Source organism: Ammospiza nelsoni, chromosome 10 (genome assembly GCF_027579445.1).
Source record: "Ammospiza nelsoni isolate bAmmNel1 chromosome 10, bAmmNel1.pri, whole genome shotgun sequence".
In the NCBI taxonomy this organism is placed as follows: Eukaryota; Metazoa; Chordata; class Aves; order Passeriformes; family Passerellidae; genus Ammospiza; species Ammospiza nelsoni.
Window position 1 is genome coordinate 19,732,624 of NC_080642.1, and position 15,685 is coordinate 19,748,308.

At 51.6% G+C, this 15,685-nt stretch overlaps 1 protein-coding gene across 2 annotated transcripts in view; it reads left to right on the forward strand.

The window, feature by feature from the left end:
* The window catches only part of VPS8 (VPS8 subunit of CORVET complex), a 64,915-nt gene extending 49,972 nt beyond the window's left edge, over positions 1-14,943 (forward strand). The window contains exons 41-45 of one of the 2 annotated variants that reach the window (XM_059479024.1): positions 3,646-3,726; positions 5,017-5,186; positions 5,752-5,920; positions 13,497-13,587; positions 14,240-14,943. In XM_059479024.1, coding sequence (XP_059335007.1) covers positions 3,646-3,726; positions 5,017-5,186; positions 5,752-5,920; positions 13,497-13,553 — 477 coding nt within the window. In that variant the 3' untranslated portion in view covers positions 13,554-13,587; positions 14,240-14,943. The remainder of the gene's footprint in view (positions 1-3,645; positions 3,727-5,016; positions 5,187-5,751; positions 5,921-13,496; positions 13,588-14,239) is intronic. The other variant, XM_059479023.1, reaches the window with a different exon arrangement.
* The last annotated feature ends 742 nt before the right edge of the window (positions 14,944-15,685 follow it).

Consider the following 15,685-nt stretch of genomic DNA (forward strand, 5'->3'; position numbering starts at 1 on the left):
CAGCAGCCCTTGTTCCTGGGTTCCTGCACTGCCCTGCTCCAGCTCACTGCTGCCTGTGGGTTTGTGGCTGTGTTTTGTTAAACTCGTGCTCAAGGGCTGGCGAGGGTGCCTGTGGTAGGTTTCTGTCAAGTTTATTTGGATGCACAGCTTGGCCCTGGGAAGAGCTTGCTTTGAGTCCAGCTGGGAAGCTGGTGTCAGGCTGGTGATGAGCAGGTCTTATTCTGTGGCCTTGTCATGAGTGCCCAGCTCAAATGTTCAGGCATTCTGACCCCTGGCCCTGCTGGGGATCAGGAAGAAAATTCCCTTGGAGCCAGGCAGCAGAGAGCACTGGAGTTTTTGCCTTGCAGTCATCTGCTTCCTTGGGTTATCTGGGAATGCCATTTAAGTGCCCTGCAGGGAAGAATCACAACATGGTGCTTTCCCAGACAGGAGGATCCCTGTGTTGTTAGCCCTGGCTGGGTGTTCCTTTGTGGAGCTGTGTAGTTTCTCTTTGAAGCCATGCAAAATTCTGAACCCTGGTGTCAAACCCTCTGTCTTGGTTCTGAGCTCTGTGGAGGACACTTAGATGTGTTACTGATGTGCCACCTTAACTGTGACCACAAGAAAATACTGAAACCAGCCTTTCTGGGCTCTGGGGTGCACACAGCCTCCAAATTTTTGGTGAAATGCAGAATTACAAGTGGTGCTTGTCTGACAGGGCCCTCAAATGCTGTTTCAGCAGAGCTCAAGGTTTGTGACAGGGCACATACGTGCTGGAGCTGCAGGCTGGGAGGTGGCACAGCTGCCCAGGAATTCACTGGGGGCTTTGTGGGAAGGTGGATAACATCAGTAAACTGAGGTAGATTATCTTGCCTTCTCTGAAGAGGAATTAGAGTATTCCAATTTTAGCAGACTGTTTTTCTTCCTCTTCTGGGCTTAACTGCTTACAGATTATACCTTATGCAAATGTTAACTTTGCAACCAAAGTCTTTGGCCAAAGGGCACCTTGCAGGGGCTGGGGCCAGAGCTGCAGCTTCCCAGAGAGGACTCAGGCCTCTGGCACCTGCCTGTCCCAGCACTGGGCTCACTGTTATCTAACTGAAGTCATGTGAAATAACAATTGATGGATTTGCTCCTGCTCATCCTTATAGTGATAGGGAGTGACTTATTAACTGAGAAGTCTGAACCAATTGCATTAGGAGAGATACCAGAGGAATCCTCTTGAGCATTAAGAAAAATTCCATGTTATTAAGGATGTGAGTGCTCTCTGAAGAGGGCTGAGAGGTTGAGTGTTAATTCCCTTACAAAGCTGTAATCCTTCATGAATGTTTTGTAAGCAGATGCAGCTGATGTCTCCTACAAAATGGAGAACTGGAGAAGCCAGAAATGTAAAAACTACCAGTAGGGACCCCAAAGAGGGGAGGGAATGATTCTCTAAAAGCTGTTCCAGAGTGGAAGCAGACAGATTCAGAAAGCTTCTCATTATATTTTTTCCACTCCTGCTTAGGGCTTTGGCTGTTGTTTCTTCCTAGTTTGGGAGATCAGGACTGGGATTAGATGTGTGCGGTGTGGTTGCTCTGGCCCCTTGCAGAGGGGAGAAGCTGAAGTGAATGTGTTTGCAGAGGGCATTTATTAGCACTGGTAGCAAAGCAAGTGCTATTTCCTGGACCCAGGAAGAAATGGGAAGTGGAAGAGACAGAAGTGGCATGAGCACCTCTGGGTTGGGTGTGGAGCCCTGCCAGCTCTTCCCATCTGTTTGGTGGTGGCAGCCCAGCACAGCCAGTGTGGCTCTGGCTCCTTGTGCTGATGCCGTGCAGGCTGCTGGGATCTGTTCCTGGTTGGTGCAGTGCCTGTTCCACTGCATGGGGTGCCACATCCATGTCTGGAGTATGCCTGAATTCCAACTTAAGATCAGTTTTATAAGGTGGAGTTAATGAAAGCTGTTCCTCCATAAAACTAATTGATCCCATGAGGCTTTTGTGGCTGGAGTTCTGTGGGGTCTGAAGCTGCAATTTAGCAGCATTACAACTGTCTGGAGAGGTGACCTGGGAGCTGTGGGTGTGATGCTGGATGGCTCCAGTAGGGAGTGGCCACGGGCCCAGTGCTGGCACTGGGCTGCCAGGCTCAGGGTGAGGCTTGGCCAGACCCTGGGCCTCCTCTGGAAAGAAGAGAGTCCATTTTCTCCCCAGCTGCCTTTATTTTTAAAGATCATCAAGCATGACTTGAGGAAAAGACAGCAACTGAAAGTCCTCAGACTTGTGTTCTCCCTCTGCAAAGCTCCAGCTGGATCTTTATTCTTCCCTCTTCTTCACATCTTCTTCTGCTCTGTGTCCAGACAGGAAAGCAGTGACTTTGAAAATCTCCACTTGTAGCTTAGGAAGTTTGAGGTGCTGTATGGAAATTGTGGGACTGGGACAGTTTGTGAGTGACCTGTTGGCCATGTACTTGAGGGCTTTAGAGGAGGAGCTGCTGGCTGCCTGCCCAACTGCTCTGTGCTCTGGGTCACATTCCTGCTCTCTGGAAATCCCACTGCCCCCATGATCCCTGCAGTGCAATGCTCTTCCTGTGCTGTTCACCCAGCAGAAAAGGAGCCTGTGCAGCACTTGCAGCTCTTCATGCTTCCTCCACATGCTCCAAACCCACAGCTGCTTTGGACTCAGTGCTGTTACTGAGGGCTGCTTGTATTTAGGTGTTTCTGCCTGTCACACTCCCCTTGAGGGCTGTTGTTCAAGAGTTCCTTGACTTGCTTGCTGATCTGTCTTGCAGTGTAGCTTCCATGCTGCTTTAGTCATCTTTGTCACCTGGCTTAATCACTCTCAATTCCTCTTGCCCAGTCCCAGCATGGAATCAGCCTTGCTCCTACCTACTCCTTCTCTCATTCATCTTATCCAGAGTTTGTTTATCCCACTGCTGTTCCTGTTTCCATTGTGTCCCCACCATTTTTCTCCTCTCTGGGTTAGCTTCCTTTTCACATTTTGCTGTTCTGTTTTTGCCAGTGTCCTGCCCCTCCAGCAGACAGCTTCTCTCAGCTTCCTGCACAAAGTGATGCTTCAGGGGGTGCCAGGGGGGGTGTGCAGGGCAGTTTGGGCTGCAGGAAGGGGGACATGCACAGGCTGATGATCTGTACCACAGCCCTGTGCTTGTGTGCTGGGATGTGGCAATGAAGCTGTTCAGGGCATGTGAAAATCAGCCCTGCAGCACCAGGAGAGCCCCAGGGCCTGTTCCCCTGCTAGCTGGGCTGTGGGCTCAGCACTGACTGGGGTCTGCTCTTCCAGCCTGCACATCAGGGGGCTGGGGTGAGCCTGGGCATGGGGCACCCCTGCCTGGGCAAGAGCACGGGGCAGTGGGGGGTGGGAGCTGCCTGGCCATGCTGTTCCCTTCAGTATCCCTTACATGTACTCTCCAGTCAGCTCCTGAATGGAATTTCCAGTTTTGACCCAGGCACACCAATTCACAGTGATGTTTTTATCTACTGAGTTTTGCTAATTACTGATTTTTCCCATCAGTGTGTGGGATCATTCTGCTGTCCCTGTGTATGTGCAGTATATTTAACTCTGCAGTCATAGCTTCCATTTGCAGCTCCAATCCAGAGGAAAAAAAGACCTAAAAAGAATCAGAATGGTCATATCCTGTGATTCAACTGCAGCTTTGCATTTCTTCTTACAGGATCCAGTTTATGGAAAAGGGAAACTTGGAGAAATTCAAGGGCTTGTCCTGGGAATGCTGGACACTTTTAACTATGAACAAGTAAGTTGCCTGTGTTCTGTTCTCTCTACCAGTGCATGCAGCATCATTTTAGCTGCCTGGCCTACTGCTCTCTCTCTCTCTTATTTATCATTTCTGTCTGCAGGGCAAAGTCAATGGGCATGTGAGTGATTTCTGTGTGACTGGGGGATGGGGAAGGAGTTTGGTTTGCTCACAGATTGCAAGTGAAGGGACTGACAGGTACATGGTGAACACCTCTGCAGCTCAGTTCTGTGTTAAATGTACCAGAAGGATAAACATCTGCTTTTTCTCCAGCTCATCCTGCAGTTAGGGATTCAAAGGCACAAAGCTGATATGTTTTGTCTCTTTGCAGTTTTAAATAACAGCTTTTTAAATTAGGCTGTTTTTACACTTCCAAGTGATAATGCTGCACTTCCTTTGTGTCCTGGTGAGATTTCCTTTTAATCTCCGTCCTGCTTTCTCAGCCCAGTCCCAAATCCCAGGCAGTCTCCACACTTGAGGATGCAGTGTTCCTTCAAGCCCCTCTCCCCCATCGTGTGGCAGAGCTGTTCCAACTCTGCTCAGGGCCCCCAGGTACCAGCAGCCAGTGCAGAAACACAGATGGAAATTGCTTTGCTGTGCAGGCTGAACACCAGGAGCCTTTATCTGGGTTTGGATTCTTGCAGAGGGCCTGGGCAGCCCCTGTCCCTGTCCCTGCCTGGCAGCTCTGGGACAGGCTGTGTGCCCAGCTGGGATCCTGTGGTGCTGCTTTTGCAGCTGCTGCTGTGGAGCTGGGATGAATCAGGGAGCAGAGCCTCTGTGCTGAGAGAAACTTGGTGCTGGAAACTCAGGGTGGTTCTTTGGGCTCTTGGAAAATGAGCATCCATTGGGAAGGACAAGCAGATGAGCAGTTCAAGGGTTTTTTTCAAGACTTTAATTGCCATAGTGCATTTGAGCTTTGATTTTTATTAGCACATTTCTCCTAAAATGGGGATATAAGCAATAGCTTGCCAGGTAGAAGGGGGGAAAAAAGGGGGTTTTGATCTGGAAGATGACAAAATGAGCCTGCCATCTCTCTGTTAATGCTCTTGGCCAAAAGTCAATACAGGACTTGTCTATTTGAGAGTGCAGAGGAATTGCTCCATTAACGTGTGATGAAAGGATAAGTGTTTTGAGGTCAGGGGAGAGAAAACATAGGAGAAGTGATTTTATTGGGTTGTTTCTGCTCTTAGTGGGCTGCTAAGTGGCTTGTTCTGAAGAACTGCCTGGCAGGGAGTTTCTGCAGTCTGGAGGTGACAGACTGACCTGCTCTCTGTGTTGTCTTCCACACAGACCCTGCTAGAGACAACCACCAGCCTTTTAAACCACGATCTCCACTGGTCCCTGTGTAACCTGAGAGCCTCTGTCACCAGAGGCCTGACCCCAAAGCAGGATTACTGCTGCATCTGTCTCCAGCAGTACAAAAGGAGGCAAGAAACTGCTGATGAAATCATTGTTTTCAGGTAAAGTTAAGGGCTGGGGTTGCAGCTGTGATCCTGTTAATAGTTTTAAAAGGGGAAACAAATTCTTACTGGTTGGCTTGCCTGGGTAATGATCTGTATTCCTGGGAGCACACCTCCCTCCCTGCTGCCTTGCCCTGTGAGGGGCTGGCTGATCACACCCATCAGAGGCTGCTTTGCATGCAGCCAGCTCTGCCAGGCCCAGGAGCTGGCTGTCAGTCTTCTGTCCCCTCTCCCAGCAGTGTGCTTTGGGCACTGCAGCACCCTGGGCTCATTTGTGTGTTTGCACATCTGGGACCTGCCACAGCCCTGGCCTCTCCCATGTGCTGTCTGTGCCCAGTGTCTGTAAAATAAGATGAAATCATTGTTACCTTGGTGTTACAGTCTGAGCTGTGTCAGCAAATGGGCATCCAGTGTTGGCTCTGTGAGTCTGGGAATCAGCAGGAGGGTGAGGATACACTGCTGGTTCCCAGATCCAGCCTTTGCCCACTGGGCAGCCCCTTGCCCTCCACCCTGCAGGGCTCAGAGGTGCTGCCCTGCTGCCCAGCCCTGACTTGCTCTCTTCCAGCTGTGGCCACTTGTACCACTCGCTGTGCCTGCTGAGTAAGGAGTGTGGGGTGGTCACCAAGGGCCTCATGAGGTGGATGTGCTACAAATGCAGCTCCAGCAACAAGGGAGGGAAGCTGAGTGAGAACTTCTCAGAGCTGAAGAAAGGGGCTGCAGCCTCCCTGGCACAGGTAAGTTTTGTGACGTGGTTTCTTGTCAGGTAAACTTTCATTATCACTTTGTTCTCTGTCTGTCTGTGCTTCCAAGCAAGACTCTGATCAGTAGCTAAGACACTCTCAGCAGCTAATTGGTCACTTTTCTGAATCCCAGTTTATTTTGGTGGGGGTAAAACTCTAGAAGTCAAGGAAGTTTGTTCATCCAGAATGTCTAGGAGCTGGTGTGAGGGGCAGCTGGATGCTGGACAATTCCTGTCAAATTATTTTTAGGTGTGTTTTATATAAATCTCAAATTGAAAGCAGGCACATTCCTTGTGGCTGGATTGTGGAGCCCCTGTTCCACCTTCCCAGCAGATAATCTGGCTCTGGATAAAAGGTCTGGGATTGATTTGACTCACTAAGTGCTTGCACAGTATTTTAAGAAGCTTGAGTGTAACCAAGATTGATGCAGCTGGATTTGGGTGAGAGAACAGAGAATTAATTTGTATTTATTGTCAGTATTTGTGCACTGAAAGTTTCATCATCCCTAATTCAAACTGAGGTACAGCCTCAAATATGCATGGAGCTGTTTTTTTCCTGGGCTGGTGCTGTGGGTGGTAAGCCCCCGTGGCAGGTGGTTTGTTGCATGTGGGCAGCTGAGCTCTGCTGCTCCACATTCCAGTGGCCCCTGGGTGAGGGTTTGTTCCCAAGTGCCTCAGGGTGCTTTGTGCATTTGTCACTCTATGGATATGCACAGAGCAGCGTTTTCACTCCTGGGACCAAAATAATTCAATCTTGGAGTATGTTTTTATAGTAGTACTTTGGTTTTGTTGGAGCAGATGATTTCGATTCCTGCCAAACCCATCCTGATCAAAAGCTGGCTGAGGGCCTGAGTCAGCTGCTGCACTCACAGGAGAGCCTTCCTGCTTGGGGAGACGTGGGGAAAGGAATCTTGCAGGCCTGTTGGAGCACCAGGCAGTCTCTGCAGTCAGGCTGTGTTAGTCTTTGCTTTGGTGACAGCAGCAGAGCTTTCCCAGGAGCTTGGAAATGGAGTGTGGTCCAAGCAGGCTGAACAGTGTGTGTGCCCTGTCCTGTCCTGCCACAGTGGGATCAGGGCACTGCATCTAAGGCTGGCAAAGTTCAGCAGCCCCACATCTCACCCTCTGCACTCCTGCCCCAAAGGAGTGAGCATCAATGGGGGTGACAGGCTGGGGTGTAGTTTAAAAACTAAAGGCAGAATTTACTACTAAAACTGCATTCACATTCAAGTGCCTGACACTTGATTCCAGGGCTTTATAATTGGGTTATCCCTAGGGCAGTCAGTCAGGGAGCCCCTGTGGCTCCCCTTTGACATCAGTCTGACTGACCCTGTAGAGAAAGAAGGGGAAATGCTCCACATGCCATGGCAGGGACTGGGATAAGGAGGAGATGTTTCCTTTTATTTAACTGATGAAAGTGAAGGGCTGGCTGGGACTCAGGGCCTGAAGGGAGATGTGGAGAGACTGGATGGGGAAGAGGACTTACAGCATGGATCATGCAGTGCTAGCTGGAAATGTCCATCCCAGGCCATCCCTGTGCAGGATGGTGCCCTGCTGCTTCCCTGCTGCTGTCACGTGCTCTTGGCAGGGAAGTCCTGGCTTCCCTCTGCACACACACAGCACAGCAGAGCTCCAGCACTGCTCAGGCCCCCAGCTCCCCCTCCCTGTGTCCCACATCCTCTCCAAGTCTGGGATGTTCTTCACATATCCAAGTTACAATATTTAACTGTTGTACTTGCATGTGATCAGACTGTTGTGCAGTCACATCTTAAAAACTGAGTGTATTTAGACTTGGCAATGGAGTGGAGAATCTCCAGCTCCTGCAGGAAATCTGTTTGCTGAACAATCACTGCTCAGCAGCATTAATTAACCCTGGGAGGTAAGGATTCCTCTGACCTGGCCTGGGCTGAGTTACAGAGTAGAGTTTCTGTGCTGGGGCAATGCTGAGAATGCAGACTGGGGGAGATGGGGCTTCTCTGTGTCCTCTCTTGACTCTGCTGGCCCCAGTCAAATCCAGAGCTACAGACTGGACAAGCTGCTCTGGCTCCACAGCTGGTGTTTGTGAGCAGGAAATCCTGAGTGAGGTCCTGCTAACAGCATTGTGTGCAGCAGCCCTGCCCTCCTGAGAGTCAGATCTGGGGCTCCCAGGCCCTTCTGCACAGAGATCTGTGGGGAGGGTGTTTCCCTGTAGCCCCTTTGAAAACCCTGTAAGCTTAGTTCCTCTCTTGGCAAAATCTAATATGGTGATCTTCAGTTGAGGTATTTATTTTCTTAGTACGCCTTGAATTAGGAGTAGAGTCATACTGAGAAATGCCAGTGAGCATCTGGAGTGCATTTCACAGCACTAATTCTGCCCTGCCCAGGCAAAGGCTGTCACTTTGAATCGTGCAGTGTGGCTGAGAAGTGTATGTGAAACGACAGCCCAACAGCCAGGGCTTCCTCTGCCCTGTGCTCTCTGTGGTGCTGGGGCCAGTCCCTGAAACTGGGGAGGTGGAGAGGTGCCACAAGCCAGCACTGACCCATTGTGGGTCAGTGACAGTGTGGATTTCAGTGGAACCTGGCTGGGATGAGGGCTTGGCACGCTCTGCCCCAGCCAAGGGGAGCAGAAAAAAAGGTACAGGGGATTTTCTTTTCCTCTGGTTCTACTACCAAAAGTTTGTGATTTCTGTTACCCCTGAGCCTCACTGCTTTCCCAAGGGTAATCCTCTGGGGCTGGAAGATCATCTATCCTGCTCTCCCTACCTTGGAGCATCCCCTAAATGAGAGTTAAAAGAAATGGGAGCTTGTTTTTATGGTGGGTCCCTAATCCTTGCAGAGCTGTGTGTTTGTTGTGGGTCCCTAATCCACTTGCAGAGCAGTGTTTGTTGTGGTGTGTGGGGGATGAGGGCTCAGCAGCTGGGCCACTGCCTGAATACCTGCAGGAAAGGCTCTGGATGTCTCAGCCTCTGATTCCCAAAACTCATTTGCCTCACTTCAGTGAGCAAATGCTCTCCATTTATTCTGCCAGCTTATGCACTGGGGATCAGGGAGAGCAAGAGCCTTGGCTCCTGGGCCATGAGCCCTGCCATGAACCCCTGGGCTGCCATGCTCTGGTTATTCTGTGTCCAAGCAGTTCTGAGCATGCTGCTGTTGGAGCTGTCCAGATGGCAGATATGTTTTATTCAGGAGTTTAATCCTGTCAAGTCACGCCAGGATGGACAATGGACTTGATCCACAGTTAATCCAGTTTGTCAGGCTCTACCTTTGGGCTCTGTCCTGCAGTTTTCCCATGTCCCTCCCTGTGACAGCCTTCTGGAGCCTCTGAATGATTCCCACATGGGAGGGGCTGATACCACATCCCTCATGTGACCTCAAAGGTCCCTCTTTTGGGCAGTAGTGAAGGTTTAGGTTGGGTTTTTTCACCAAAATTTACTTTAGAGTTGACAGATGTTACATGACCTGCATCCTCAGGAGACAGAGCTGGTGTTACTGTTTTCAGGGCAACAGTTATTAACCGGTAATAACTTGTAATCAGTTATTAACTTGTCTCCAGGAATACAAAATACTTCCAAGGGGTCTGTAACTTTGAAAATATCCAGATGCGATCCCCCCAATAACACCATAGAGATAATTTGTGTTTTACACAGTTACAGGAAAGGACATTCTCTCCTCTGTGGAGAATGTTCCCATGTACAAATTACCTGAGCAGATATCCAGTCCTTCGGCTTTGGAGGTGGATTCCTTCACTTCAGCAGGGAACAGGAAATCCATGTGAGGAAGGAGCTGGAGACAGAACATCTCTGATTGCTTGTAATGGAAACAAAATGATCTAGTAAGAAGAATACTGAGTGCAGGTGTCTTCATGAGCGGGTAGAGGAGGACTGGCACCAAAGCTAAAACTGCAAACAATACAAATTGAAAAAGACTGATTTGAAAACCAGAATTATCCTGTAACAGCTTTTAAATCAAAATTTACTTTTTTCTTGAGCTTCTCATGCTGGGGAGTTGGGTGCGTTTAGTTGTTTTGTGGGGTTTTTTTGAGAAATATCAGAATGAATTGTAATTGTGTCCCCAACCTTGCTTCAGAGCAATCTGCAGCCTGGCAGGATGCTCCTTGCACTGCCCACAATCCAAAGTCTGGCCCTGTGGGATCTGTTCAAGAGCCTCTTGGCTCTTCTCTAGAAAAAATTCTGTGCTTGGGGCCTCTGAATTCTCAGACGCAGGTGCTGAGCTCAGCTCAAGCACAGGCCTGTTGGGTGCCACCTTTCACATGTAATCTGTGTGCTGCCATGCTCCCCTCAGAGCCTGCTGGAGGAGAAATGAACACCCTGTCTGCTGGGCCCTGGTGTCCAGGGAGGATGGGTGGGGGTTGTGTTTGTCTCATTGACTCTGGGCAGTGTTTTTGCTCCTTTGGCTGAAGGCATCAGTGCAAGTCCAAGGGAGTACCCCAGCAGCACCTGCTGAAGACAGGAGCAGCTACCCAGAGCCTGAGTGGGAGCACAGGGATGTGCCTGTGTGCTCCCTGTCAAACACAGACAGTGCCCTCCCCTCCTGTCCCTGCAGCCTCACGTGGCTGCAGCTGTGACTGAGAGAGCACAAACAGACCTGTGCTCTCCCAGGCCCTGAGTGGGAGGTTTGCTCCACAAGCTCAGCTGGAAACAACAGACATCTGCCTTTCCCCTGGTGCTGCCAGGGCTGTGTGACAGCCTGCCTGTGCTGGGGAGGCTGCTCTGCCCTGGGCACCTGGGGCTGCTGGCTGCCAGGCACTGGCCCTGTGTGCTAGCACAGGTGGGTTCTGGAGGCTCTGGGACAGTCCCAGGGACACTCCAGCCTGTTCCCTGTGCAGCTGTGGGCTGGAGTCTCTGCCTGTCCCAGTGTCCCTGGGCAGGGGCTCTGCAGAGCTCAGCAGCAGAACCCTGCTGTTCTCAGAGGGGTGTCCTGAGGTTTCCCTGAAGCTCCTGAACAGCTCTGTAATGTCACTGTCATTGCAGTGACTTTGGGTCACAGCCTGCCTTGCTCTCTCTTTGGTTGGTCATTCTGGGTTCCTGGGAGTACCCTAAAAGCAGCAGGGCCTTACCTGACAGAAGAGAGGCAGATTTACTGAGTTTAACATTAATTGGCTGGGTTTTCATTAGAGCCCTGAATTTGGGTACCTGTTTATAAGGCTGATGAGCCATGATGAGGCAGGGGAGGAAGGCCAAGGGTGGGCCTGGTGTCCATTGCCTGTGGGCTCAGCTCTGTAAATGCAATGTGGGAGGGTTGCCTTTGTTCCTCAGAATTCCAAAACCCTCCCCAGGACTTCTGACTGCATCTCTCTGTGTTAGGGAGCAGCCCCTGGGGCAGTGGGTGCTCTGAAGCTCTGACTAATGCAGCAATACCTTGTGTGGAAGGAATGGCTGAGGGGCAGCTCTGGCATGGGTCTCTTGGTGTGACTATGGACAGTGCCTCTGCTCAAACTGTTGGAATCTGCTTTGCTTAAGCACTGGCTGATGATGGAATTTGTAGCTGTTAAATTAAAGATAATTGCAAGCTTGGGAGGGCTGTGTGGTGACTACCAAAGGGGGTGGAATACGTGCAAGAGAAACATGCAACAGAGATTAGCATTAGGGGTGGGATCTGGGAGAGCTGGGAAATGAAAAAAGCCTTTTCCCTTCCTCCTGGCCGAGATCCTCAGGAGATGAATTGCCTCTCTGGGGTTCTGTATCTTGTCTGAGGCTTTCCCAGGGGGTGTGGGGATCTGGCTGGAAATGGGTTGGAGGTGCTGAAGGGTCCATCTCAGGTGGCCAGCCCTGGAGACAGAGGCTATGCTGTGGGGTGAGCCCAGCACCTTCCACTGACACCCGAGTGCTGCTGCTGGACCCCGGGAGCCTCCCGTGGCTCCTGAAGGGAAACTGCCTTTAGTGACACGGTTAGAAAGGAAAAGGCCTGACAGCACTTGTTTCCATGACAACAGAAAGAATTGCCTGCAATATTTCAGCTCATCAGCCTGGGAACAGCCTGATTGATAGTTACGTACGTGTGGTAGGGAGAGAGCAGGAGAGGGGTGAGGCCAATTATATTGCACTTTGCTTGTCCTTGAATGCTTGTGGCCACAGCAACTGTGGAGGGCAGTTTTTCCTTGCTTTTTGTGTTTTCCAAGTGAGGATGACCTGTGTGTCCCTGGGAAGCACCGGTACAACCTGCTGGCTGTGAGTCCCTGACCTCCCTGTCCCAGGCTCAAAGCCTTTGCCAGGTGTGCAGGGAATGGGGACATCTGGCTCCCTGACTGGCAAATAGTTATTTACACCACAGAGAATGTCCTGGAGGAGAAGGAGAGAACTTGGCAAATGTTTCCAGCATAAGCAATCTGCACTTGGGACACTCCTCTCTTCCCAGACTAATGACCAGAGGCAAGACATGTGTGGGTTTGGGATGGTCTCAGAACTGTCCAGGCTTCAGGAAACACACGGGGGGCTCAGTGCATCTCCCATTGCCAAAGGGCTTAAAATCACTGCAGCTTCAGTTGGTACCCACTGGCAGGATTGTAGCATTTTTTGTTAGTAGCCCCTGGAAGATGTATTTTGGAGAAGATATTTGAATGTTCCCTTAAAAATAGATCCCCAGAGACAACAGATGCCAGCCTGCTGCTCATGAGGGAGGCTGTTCTCCTGGCTCCTCTTGGGGTTTCTTGATGATGCTTTTGCTTTGCAATATGAGCAGAAACATTCAAAATAGAAACATTGTGGTGTGATAAATGGAACAAACCTACAAGAATCTGATGCTTTGTCATCTCTCCCTGGGACACGTAAATGGTGCCATTTACAGCAGTTTGAGTGTGTGCCACCCTCTCTGCCTTAGTGCTCTTGGTGCAGCTCTGGGCCCCCTCTTTGCCCTCGCCTGCAGCTGCCCCTCGCTGCTGGGGGACACTTGGCCTTGTACCCCACAGCTGGGCAGGGCCATGGGATGTGGCTGCCACTGCCCTGTGACTCACTTGTCCCTCATTTCCCAGCTTTCAGTCTGTAACACCCCACCAGAGGACAAGAGATGGGACCTCATTATACCATTGTAGGATGCCAGAAGTTGTTAGCAGTCATTGGCAGTCTCGGGGCAGCAGGCACACACAGCCCGTGCCCCTCCATTGTGGGGCAGCAGGCACACACAGCCCGTGCCCCTCCGGCGTTCCTGTGTGCAGTGTCGGGCTGGGCGGGGCCGGGACACAGGAAAGGCCTGGGGGAAGCTGCTCCTGCGGCCTGGGAAGGAGCCTGGAGAGGCTGCTTGGCCCCAGAGACCCATTGCTTCTCTTCCCAGCTGGCTGTGAGTTTTCCCAGGTTTTTCTTCCTTCCTCAGAGGTATCCCAGTACTGTCAGTCTACGCCATCAGGGACAGAGCCCAGAAATAACTCACTGTGGATGCAGGGGTGTAACTGTCCTTTGGACAAGAACAGGACTAATCTTTTTCCCCCCAGCCTGGGGTGCACATAGTGGCTTCATGCCAAGGCAAAGATGGCTAAAAGACCTCTCAGACAGGTTGTGGACTGACTGCTCCTGGCCCAGGAATTAATTTCTTTGGGTAGGAACTTGACAGCCTGCTCTGCATGGTTTCTGTAACTTTCTTAGTCTTTTTCAGATGAGTTCAGAGTCTGTGTTGGATCCTCAGCAAATCCAAGCTTTTGACCAGCTCTGCCGGCTCAACCGAGGCACCTCCCGAGTACGTACTCCTGTTTTCCTTCTGCTGTCAGACTGTGATGGGCATTTTTCATGTGGCCAAGCCACACACTAGCACTGGCAAGCGAGGGCTCTGGCTTTTCTCTGGGGTTTGGTCTCGTGCTGGCACTTGGCTGTGGCACACTGCAAGGCAGCCATGCTGGTGAAGCCACTGGCAGGGAAGCTGTGGGAATGGCTCTGGCTTTGTGGCTGGGCCTGACACGTGTCCCTGGGGTGATCCTTTGTGCATTAGTAACTAAGCTTCCCTCTAGATACTGTAGCTCCTGCAGTAGCTCCTGCTGGGAACACTCCTTCCTCCTATGCCCCTGCTGTCCCAAGGAGAGCACAGCTCCCTCTGTCTCTGGCATTTTCCTTGTGTCTCCTGCCTGTTTTGGCTGTGGATCTTGGCACTTTCAGTTCTTTCTGGGTTTGTTTTTCAATTATGTGACTTCAAAGCAGCCTAAAGACCCCTGGATAGTTGTTCAGTTGAGGACTGGTGACCTGCTTGGAGCTCTGCAGGGTCCCTCCATGCCATCCATACCCTTGGCTTTATGTGGGTTAAGGTTTCCCTCGCTGCAGCAGGGACACAGTGACACCCTGGGCTCTGTGTCCCTGCAGGAGTGTTCCTGGGGTGACAAGGGGTGTTTTCCTTGCAGCTGGCTCTCCTGACGGAGCTGGCACGTGGTGACAAGCACGGGCTGCTCAGTGTTTCCCACGGGGACCCGGCCACCAGCAGCGTGTTCCAGAACGAGAACTTCCAGCTGCACCTGACGCCCCCTCCGCTGGCTGAGGAGTAGCTCCTGCCCTGGCTGCTCCCAGGACCTGGGGCTGGGGAGCCTTCCCACCACAGCACGGGATCTTCCCCCACACCACCTGCCCAGACCCCGCTGTGCTCACTCTCACTGGGCACTGGTGGGTCCTAGCTGGGTGATGCCTCAGCTCTGCTTTGGCAGTGGTGGGGCAGCTGGGCTCGAAGCTGGAACTCTGGGACAAATCCCAGCATGCTGGGGCACAGGGAGGGCTGCCTGTGCTGACCCAGGGGCTTGTGGCAGCTGCAGGGACTTTTCCAAGTAACCAGATCAGCTCTGCCCTGCTGGAGGAGCCTGTCCTGTGCCCAGAGGCCCTGTGTCCCTGTGCTGGTTCTGTGGCTGGGGGCCACACCTGAGTTCTGTGTTCTGCTATAAGTAGCTGTTCTGGCAAGGCCTGGCCCTGCTGTCTCATAGCAACAGCCAAGGGGTCTGAGGGCACAGAATGGGCAGATCTGGAGAAGGTTGAAGAATGCAGGAAATGACACTTGTGTGAGCAAACTGACCTGCACATGCTGTGTTCTACCAACCCATTAAAGAGGCCCTTGGTTGAACTTCCTGTGACTTCTGCACTTCTGTGAGTGGGCTGCTGGTAAGAAAAAGATATATCTTGTGGGTAAAGCTCAAACCTCCCCTCTCACCTCATACCTGTGTTGGGGTGGGAGGAGTGTGTGTGTAAAAGGTGCCTCGTGCCCTTGGGGGCTGCAAGGAGTAGAGGGTGGATGTGATGGGTACTGATGGTCACAGAACTTTTAGCACTTTGCTCTCAGCAGTGTAGCCCACTGTTGAAGGGGTTTCTGTGTTGTCACACGCACTCCTCTTCCCCCTGCTCACTTTAGCACCAACACTTGGGTGTTTTGGGGTACCCTTGGGGTCCCAGCTGCTCCAAAAGCACAGCACCACGTGGGTGTTGCTCTCCCTGCACACAGAACTCCTGTGGCTGATCTGTGCAGAGCTCATAGGGAATGGCAGGATTATGGAGCAGCACAGCTGCCTCCAAGGAACACTGAAGCACCATGTGTTGTGCAGAGCTCACCTGGGTAGGAGCAGTGCCAGTGCCCTGAGGTGCCTTGTGCTCACCTCCTCCCCATGAGCAGAACTTCCATGGGATGTGTCCAGCCTGCAGCCACACCTGGGCACAGGTAAGTCAGGGAGCTGAATTTAGTCATATATCAGATGAGTCAGAACTGGGCCATGAGCTGCCCACCAGCCCCAGCACTTACCAGGGCCTGGTGTGCTCCCCCTGGTTATTCCCTTTGTCTGCCTGGCTCTGGGGCTGTGTCAGGGGCTGCCATC